General features: G+C 47.3%; 1 protein-coding gene across 1 annotated transcript; it reads right to left on the reverse strand.

Moving 5' to 3' along the window:
- Positions 1-884: 884 nt before the first annotated feature.
- Positions 885-1495, reverse strand: DEU56DRAFT_903291 (uncharacterized protein). Its single transcript, XM_041356632.1, has 2 exons — positions 1429-1495; positions 885-1377 (listed from the first exon to the last, which is right to left on the reverse strand). The coding sequence occupies exons 1-2, from the start codon at positions 1444-1446 to the stop codon at positions 1054-1056; spliced, it is 342 nt and encodes a 113-aa protein (XP_041205227.1). The 5' UTR covers positions 1447-1495; the 3' UTR covers positions 885-1053.
- Positions 1496-8638: the final 7143 nt, after the last annotated feature.

Here is an 8638-nt window from a genome sequence, read left to right on the forward strand (position 1 = left end):
ATCCTGCACATCCTCCAGCCCAACCAACCAACCCTCCTCTTCCTATTCCCTCCTGATTGATGTTAAATCAGTCAATGAGTTTTACAACGTGCTCGTTCACCATCCCAAAGTGTATCCTGGTGGTGCTGTGCACCATAAGGTGGTGGATTGCCGGAGTGCTTCAGAGGAGCATCAAGTCCTGACGAGTTCAATGACAGATTTGCTCGTTCTAGTTCTCTCCGTTTCGTTGGCGTGCGTGACTTGGCCTTTTCATGCAGCATGATGACGATCGATGCTGTTGGTGATAGTGGAAGTAATGAAAAGACCAGCTAGACTTGCTATTATGTGTTGCTTAGGTGATAACACGAACATGTGTCCGATATAAATAGACGCCCATATGCATAGGGCGATACACCAGTTCCAGAACTTCCAGTGATTTGGGCCAGGTGTATGTTCTTTCCTACAATTGATATTCTGCGCATCATCATGATGCTATTGATTTATTTATTTGAAGGAGTCAGATGCAATGTAAGCTCATAGTACTGCGTCTCGCTGCGCCGTTGAGTATGTTGAATGTCGTTTCATGTCACCACGCCTGTTTGTCAAGCTTCTTTCTTCGCAATTCGTTTTTATTGTCCGTTGAGATGATGTCCCACAATGGACTTGCGACAGTGATCACTGGCAACAGCTCGTCCACATCAGTCTTATACGTGTTCCGTACTATTTAGTGTTATCTCAAGTTTTGTGAGATCATCTCGTGCGGCTGGACTGCTTTTTTCGATCATGATGATGATGAGTGGATACGTGATACATACTGGCAATGAAATGCGGTCAAACAGAACATTGGGGGCGCTGCATGGATTGTCGGTTCAAATGTCTACCACAGCTCCATGGAGAAGTCTTGGGTGAATGATTATAGCAGACAAGTACGTGACAATTGGACTCTGTACAGCAGGAAAATATCGTGATTCGAAATTCCCTCTTCATATCCCGTCACGGTTATCTTCTGTTATCTCTCCACCATCCTTGTTCTGTTACTATCTGCGTCATTTACGACGAAGTTGGAGCAACCTCCTACACCTTCAAGTTGATAGCTTTGATCATCTCGTCGATGATGATCGTGCCAATATTTGCGTTCCAAGTAGGTGACTCATATGTCACATATGCATCTGACTTCCCCTTTAGCGTGACAACAGTTTTATACCCTTGAGGTTCCCCACTCGTATACATCGACTTCGTCTGGAACGCAATACCCTTTGGGGACAGAGTCTGAGACTTTCCGTCACCGTGCCAAGGGGCATAGTCCTTCACTGCATATACACTCTCAGCCTTTTTTTTCGGGTCCATATTTTCCAAATACTGCTTCACGGCCTTGAGATCTTTCTTGGATGCATTTCTCTATACATAAAGTTAACGAGGCGAATGAATATGTCCTCATACGAAACCTACGTTGACATAGGCAGACATTGGGGCCCGAGGTATTTCGTAATTAATATTCTTTGATTTGATGTTGGACGGGGCTTCCTGGTATCTCTGGTGACTCGAAGACATGCTTATATAGTCTACTAGGTGGGATAATTTGCATCCAGACGATCATGAGACTTCATACTACATGTGAACTCGGTAAGTTATTAAAACCCGTCTGAGATTGACCTCAGACGTTGACGCCTAGTTATGCGGTCCAAATATAAGTAAGATGCTCGTTCTTTTCCCACTGTGCGGTTGAATATATATGCGGGAGGGGGGCAGTCCAAGAATTCTGAAAAATAGGTTCCTGATGTGAGTCTGTTCTATCAACGTGTTTCACAATGCGCTTGCTCACCTTCCCAAAACACATCCTGGCAGTGCTGTATACCACAGGGTGGCTATATAATCTGTGCCCAATAGAGTAGCAACAAGTCCTGGCGAGTCCGCGACTCCGTATCTGACAGTTTTTCCGTGTTTCATTTCTGTCCGCTTTCCTGGTGTGTCTGACCCAACATCTTCGTGCAGCATGACGCTGATTGACAAAGTCTTTTAAATGGATCCCATATGGCGTGGATCTGTTCAACTATTTCACACAACGCTTCTTGGTCCTAGCCCATCAGCAAAACCCTAAATTTACCACAGCTGCCGTAGCCCCTTAGTACAGCATCTTACAGCATCTTACAGCAGCGCAGGCACGGTGGTCCATAATGAATACACAACACGATGTCCTAGTACCCGTTCCCTCACCATGACCAACTCCACACCCATTCCGTACCAAATATTACATCTCTCACGATGCACATCAGTAAACTACTCAGCTTTGTGCAGGTTCAGCAACTTGGAGAAGATAGAACCACGAGTTATACACTTCAGACGAGACTATGTTGTATGAATGTAATAAACAAGCCAGAATAAATGTTCGCATGTGACAACAAGAGCCTCGTGCGTGGTTGGAGCTGAGACATAATGATGGTCCATAAGAAAAGTGCGAGAGAGAGAGGTGAAAAAAAACTGGAGCAAAAGAAACAATCAGACGGCCTCGAGTTTGCGACGTCGCAAGCGCAAGAGTGGCAAACCGCAGCAGCTCACTTCATAGGAAAATTCCTCGGCCTCGCCAGTTGAGGTTTGTGTCTGCATTGGTCGTCCTTGTGACCCATTTACCCTCACTGCAACATGTCCTTTGGCTGGTGAACTATCGACATTGTTGCTGCTCGTACATTTCATAGCTGTGGCCGCTTCTTCATCAGACTCAGGGACGATGCCATATCTCTGCAAAATTATTCGTATCACAAAGGGGAGAATACTGGCGATGACGAACTACTCACATCCTCCTCACGGCAGGGAGCAACATCGACGGGAAGCCTAGATATTTTCACGGGAAATGAGCTAAAATTCAATCGCCGGGGGCGAAGTTGATTTGCTTGTTGTGATGCATCTGAAGGTCGAGTGCTGGAGCGCAGGAAGCTGAAAATTTTGCGCAGACCAGGCGGAGATGATGTGTCTTCTGAGCGACGAGGAGTATTCTTTGTGCCATCACCGAAGAAATCATTGCCCTGATCAAGTGTGAGGATAGAAAGAGCTCAGGAATAATGACACTGGACTCACATATCTTGCCAAGCCTCTATTGTTGTTCTGCTGTCTAGGCACAAGAGAGATCTGGTGATATAAATGAGAGAAGAATCAGGTTATTAGCAATTAACTAGCTCACATGTCTAGGTCGAGCTGGTACCTAGCAAAAAAGTCAGATGAGGTATGAATGAGACGAAAAGTGACTCGCCTTGAGCTCGGCGTTTGGCTCTGCATCGCCCTGACCGAGACACAAAACCACTTAGAAAAGAGCTTGAGGAAAGTAATGTGCATACACACGTCAACCCCACGAGCACGCTTGAGTGCTACTTCCAGATTCCATACGTAGATTTTTGCATTGGGTCCATAGATGGCACTGGTAAAGTATTGCCCATCGGAGGACATGGCAGCAATCAATACAAGATCGTCGTGCCAGAGTGGGTCTCCGAGTTGCTGATTGGTTTCGAGGTCCCAGGTGCGAACTGAGTAGTCGTATGATGCGCTGATAAGATGGGATTCATCGGGAGACAGACAGATGGATCTAATGCTGCCAGTATGACCTTGAAAAACGACAATTTCTTCCCCGTTAACCGATTGCCATTTTCGGATGGTGCGATCATATGAGCCTGAGAAGATGTATGTGCCATCCTTGGACCAACATATCGACCTCACCCAGTCATCGTGCCCCTTTATCTCGACGAGGAGCTCACCGTCCTTTGACCACACGCGGATAATGTTGTCGTCACCACCGCCCGCCAATTTATCGCCCTTTGGAGAGTATTTGACTGCCCCCAGCCTTTCATCACCGGACTTTATCAGTGGTGTAATTTGTCGACCTGTGGCTGGGTTCCATCGTCGTATAGTGCCGTATTCCGAGCCACCTGCCACCTCCACCCCAGTCGGAGACCAATCAAGGCACTTCACTCTAATATCAGTCCCCTCCCACGGGTTACCGACTACGCTCCTCTCCTCTATGTTCCACAGCCGTACTCTACCGTCAAAGCTTCCACACACAACCATTGTTTCATCCGGGGACGTCGTCATTGCGGTTACTTGGTTTCCATCACCATCGCAAGGCTTTCCTACTGGCTTTCCATCTCTTGTCCACTGGTGAATTGAGCCCTCGCCCGATGTACTAATGATGTTGCCACTGGTGTTCAAGTAGGCAAGGGTGTCGTTGTACCGGTTATTGCACTTGATGGTGCACTCTGGCATCAAACTCCCTGCTGGACGCTCTGGTACTGGTTTCTCCCACGATGTGGACAGAGTGTTGTGGTTGACGAAGTAGGACCAACCGAGTGGTGAGATGTGCCATTCGCATTCAGGAATGAGCTGCCCGGGGTAATCTATGCTCGACCATGAGTTCCTCGCTCTCATCGCACCTTCATTTCTCACCTAGTCGTTCTCCTGGTACAGGCCGGCATGATGTAGTCATGAAAAGTACGTCGTCGAAATATCGCGGTTGGTCGTCCCCACCCTTATCCTCTCTCCACATAGGAGGGAGCGCCCCATTCCCTCCTGCTTTATGTTGAGTCGGTCAATTGGTTCCATGACGTGATTGCTCACCTTCCCAACGTGCATCCTGGCGGTGCTGTTCACCATAGGGTGGTGGATCTCCCGAACGCTTCACGGGAGAAACTCCTCGATATAACCCTGTCCCTTTCGCTGGCGCGCTTGGCTTGGTCTTTGGGTGGAGCATGACCATGATTGGGGATGTTGATGATGGTGGACGTGACGGAGAGACCTACTATATATGCCGCTCCGCATGCTGTATTTGCAGGCGCCTTGCTTAATGTTAACCTGTGCCCTGCAGGCGCCAACTCCAAATTTATACGATCGTTGCCGTGGGGGGGGGGGGGGTTACCTGGTGTGTTCTGCTGACCATGTACATTGCACAATGAACCACTAAATCTGACAGAACAGTATAGCATCTAATAGGTGCTCGAAAAAAAGAAACGATTACAGTAATATCTCTATACATCTCCAGAACAAAGTCGACAATCAATGCAGCCCGTTCACACCATCAGGCACGTCATCACTCACACGATACGTGAAGTAAATTAAAACATAAGTAAGTTACAATATGTGGAGTACACTGAAACACGACCCTTGTGCACACCTGCTTTATCCTGTTTGTACGCCGTGCTGAGGCATATGGGATGAATGACAGCGATGGTTGTAGGGTCTGGCTCTGAACCCATATGAATAGCTTAGAAAAACCGAGGTTAGATGAGCGCTTTGAGTGACGCTTGACGCCACTACTAGTATACCTGTTGGCGTGGCCATGCATTGCCATTTGCTCTGTAATCATCTTTGCTGATGTATGGTGCTGATGGTGGGAGCACATCTTGTGCAGTGAGGCAGTATCCGGAGTGGAATGATGGTACACAGTCTAAGGTGTCCTTATTCGTATAGCTCGGCGTAAGAGACCTGACGGCCGCCGTCTTACTGATGTCCATTCGCCATCACCGCTCGGTTGCAGGCACTCGTCAGTCTCGATTTACACGTTACGTTTTGAGAATAGGCGCTAAGTAAACGGGGTCAGCACCTCTTTTTCCCTGGCATGGCCTTTGGGTCGCGTGTAGCTCCAATCTCGTCAATGAATGACCGTTTCATCTAGTAGTCACGTATTAGCTATGACGTAGTGGACTGCTTTCTCTCGTCCCCTCAAATGATGCAGGCCGCGTGATATTGTATAAGTGACCAAGAACTCACGACTGATGTTGTGAGCCTTGTCTCGTGAGAAATGGACAGATAATAATATGCCCATCAATCCATCACACTAACGAGAAAGACTTCATCGATATCTTCATCTCCAACGCCAACGCTGTTAGCGTCTGTGGTTAAAATGCGTCATATAACCTTCCTCCATGAACAATACCAAAACCACTAACCGCGATATCCTGAATAGGGTGTGTGATATGTAGCACTCCATTGTCGGAATCCTTTTGGGATACTTGAAGTTCCGTGTTTTGCGATTTTTCAACGTGCAGCTCCGGACGGTACACGTCGTGGCTATCTTATAGTGTTATAGCCCTCCCCCTATGTGTCTGAGAGTAGATGAAAGCTTGAATGTTGGTAAGACCAAAGAGACTATTCATGAGACGAATGCACTTCCATTGGACCATTCGACAGATGGCTTGTGTGATCTGAAGTTCCATGAGATCATCACGGGCGGGGTGGACTGCTTGGGTTGATCATGCCGGGCGTATACGCGAGACATATTGACGATTCAATGCAGTAAAACGACATGGTCGGAGCGCTGCTGATCGTCGGTCCAAACATCTACCGTAGCTCCATGGAGAAGTCGGTGTGACTTGAGCATAATCGAGAAACAGTTCGCCAAGACATGGAAGATGATGATGAGATGGGCGAATAATTATACATCACGGAATATCGTAAACGCCAACTGAACTATTCGCTCTTCATATCTCGTTACTTCCTGTTGTCTGTCCATCATCCTTGTTCTATTAGTATCTGCGACGTTTTCGACGAAGTTGGAGCATTCACAGACCTTGATAGTTTGGATCATCTCGTCGATGATGGTCTTCTTAGTCCAAGTAGACGACTCGCATGTCACATGTCTCCGGCTTTCCCTTACGCTGACATACTCTGCAGGTGTTCCACTCGTCGAATCCACCGACTTGGTCTGGAACGTGATATTCGTTTTGGACTGACTTTCCGTCGCCGTGCCAAGTGATGTGCTTCCCATTTCCAAATACCTTTTTCAACTTTTTTCGGGTCTATATCCTCTAAATACTCCTTCGCCTCCTTGTCATCTGTCTTGGATACGTTGTCCTATACATAGGTGTCTGCTAAGTTACGACCTGAGACAGTTTTGCTCAAGTTCCGTCGTATGATCGGGGATCACCAGGAGGTTGGAACTGCCAATACTTAAGGTCAGAGAGTAAGGGTGAATAATAGGAAACACTGACACTGAGCCTGGCTCATTAACGTCGAATTGGGATATAACTGGCCAGATTGATCTTGGAATGCTCGAGGAAATACTAATCGGGTTCGTCAGAAATCGTATGGGCCATAATGAGAGATACGACACACCTCGATGTTGGAAGAGGTTAATCGAAGGATCAAAGTCCAAGCTGTCTCTTGAATCATTTGGGGCCGGGTGGCAAGTTCTGAAAAGGCTCAAGTCACAGAAATGACGTGTCAGCTGTCCAATGAGTGTGTTTTGATAGTAATGAGATAGGCGACAGCATGATCGGGCTGTGGAATAATCTAAGAGGCGTTTCAAGAGCTGCTTGATATCAAATGAATCATGATGAATGTGTGGATGTAATCGGATCCAAACCATCCAATGCTATTTCGGGAAGCGTGCTGGATGGTTAAGGAAACAGAAACGAGTGGAGCCAGTGGGCGCAAGTCAACTGTTGAGCTTCATCGAGTCATTGACTGTGAGACTGGGAGACCTTTAGATTAAGCTTGCGTTGACATGGTGCCAGTGCGGATTGTGTGACGAGAAATTAAAATTCAAGAGGCGACGATCGAGTTGTTGTGTGCAAGTCGCAGGCGAACAAAGTCCGGGCTCGGTCCGTTTATCTGCGTATGCCTGCCGTACGTATTCCGAGTCTGAAAACATAAACATAAGTAGTATCCCATCATGAGGAGATAATGTGACTAGAAAGTATACAGATGGTAGACTAAAGAAGGGAAACAGTCCCAATAACAGTATCAATATCATTGCGCATGAATATGGCACCTAGACCACAGTATGAAGTAAGGAGGCATCAGTGTTACATGTTGTATTGGCTGATGCACGTCGATGCATAATTACTCCTAAAGATGACCGCAGCCTCCCTCGTAGACCAATCGAAGGACTAATGCGATGCGGGACGACGACGAACAAGATAAAATCCACAGCATCCTACCAGATATGGCTCTGGTGATTCGGAAGCAGAACCTTGCCCTTGAGCAGTGTGTGTTGGTCGTCCTGGATATACTTGTGTCCCCGTTGCACCGTGTTCTTGTGCTGTCGAGCTGTTGACATTGTTGGTGCTCGTTCGTTGCATAGCTGCGGCAGCTTCTGCGTCAGACTCAGGGACAATGCCATATCTCTGCAAAATGGTTTGTATCACAGTGGGGAAAACACTGGTGGCGAACAGCGACTTACATCTTCATCACGGCAAGGAGCAACATCGACAGGACGCCTGGAGATTCTCACAGGAAATGAGCTGAAATTCAATCGCCAGGGATGAAGCTGAATCGGTTGGGGCGAATTTGTAGGTCGGGTACTAGAGCGCAGGAAGCCGAATAAATTGCGTAGACCAGGCGGAGATGATGTCTTTGCTGAATGATGAGGAGTGTGGTTCGTGTCATCGGCGAAGAAATCATTGCCCTGAACAGGCGTCAGGATAGAAAGAATTGAGGAATTATCAAACTGGACTGACATATCTTGACAAGCCTCTATTGTTGGTTTGTCGTCTAGACACGAGGGATATCTGATGAGATAAATGAGCGAATAATCAGGTTATTAGAAATTGACTAGCTCACGTCTCTAGGCCGAGCTGCACGTCCCTATTGAAGAAGTCAGATGAGGTACGAAATAGAAGAAAAATGACTCGCCTTGAGCTTCGCGTTGGGCTCTGCATTGCGCTAACCGAGACACAAC

Source organism: Suillus clintonianus, assembly GCF_016758775.1.
Source record: "Suillus clintonianus strain FC179 chromosome Unknown DEU56scaffold_74, whole genome shotgun sequence".
Classification (NCBI taxonomy): domain Eukaryota; kingdom Fungi; phylum Basidiomycota; class Agaricomycetes; order Boletales; family Suillaceae; genus Suillus; species Suillus clintonianus.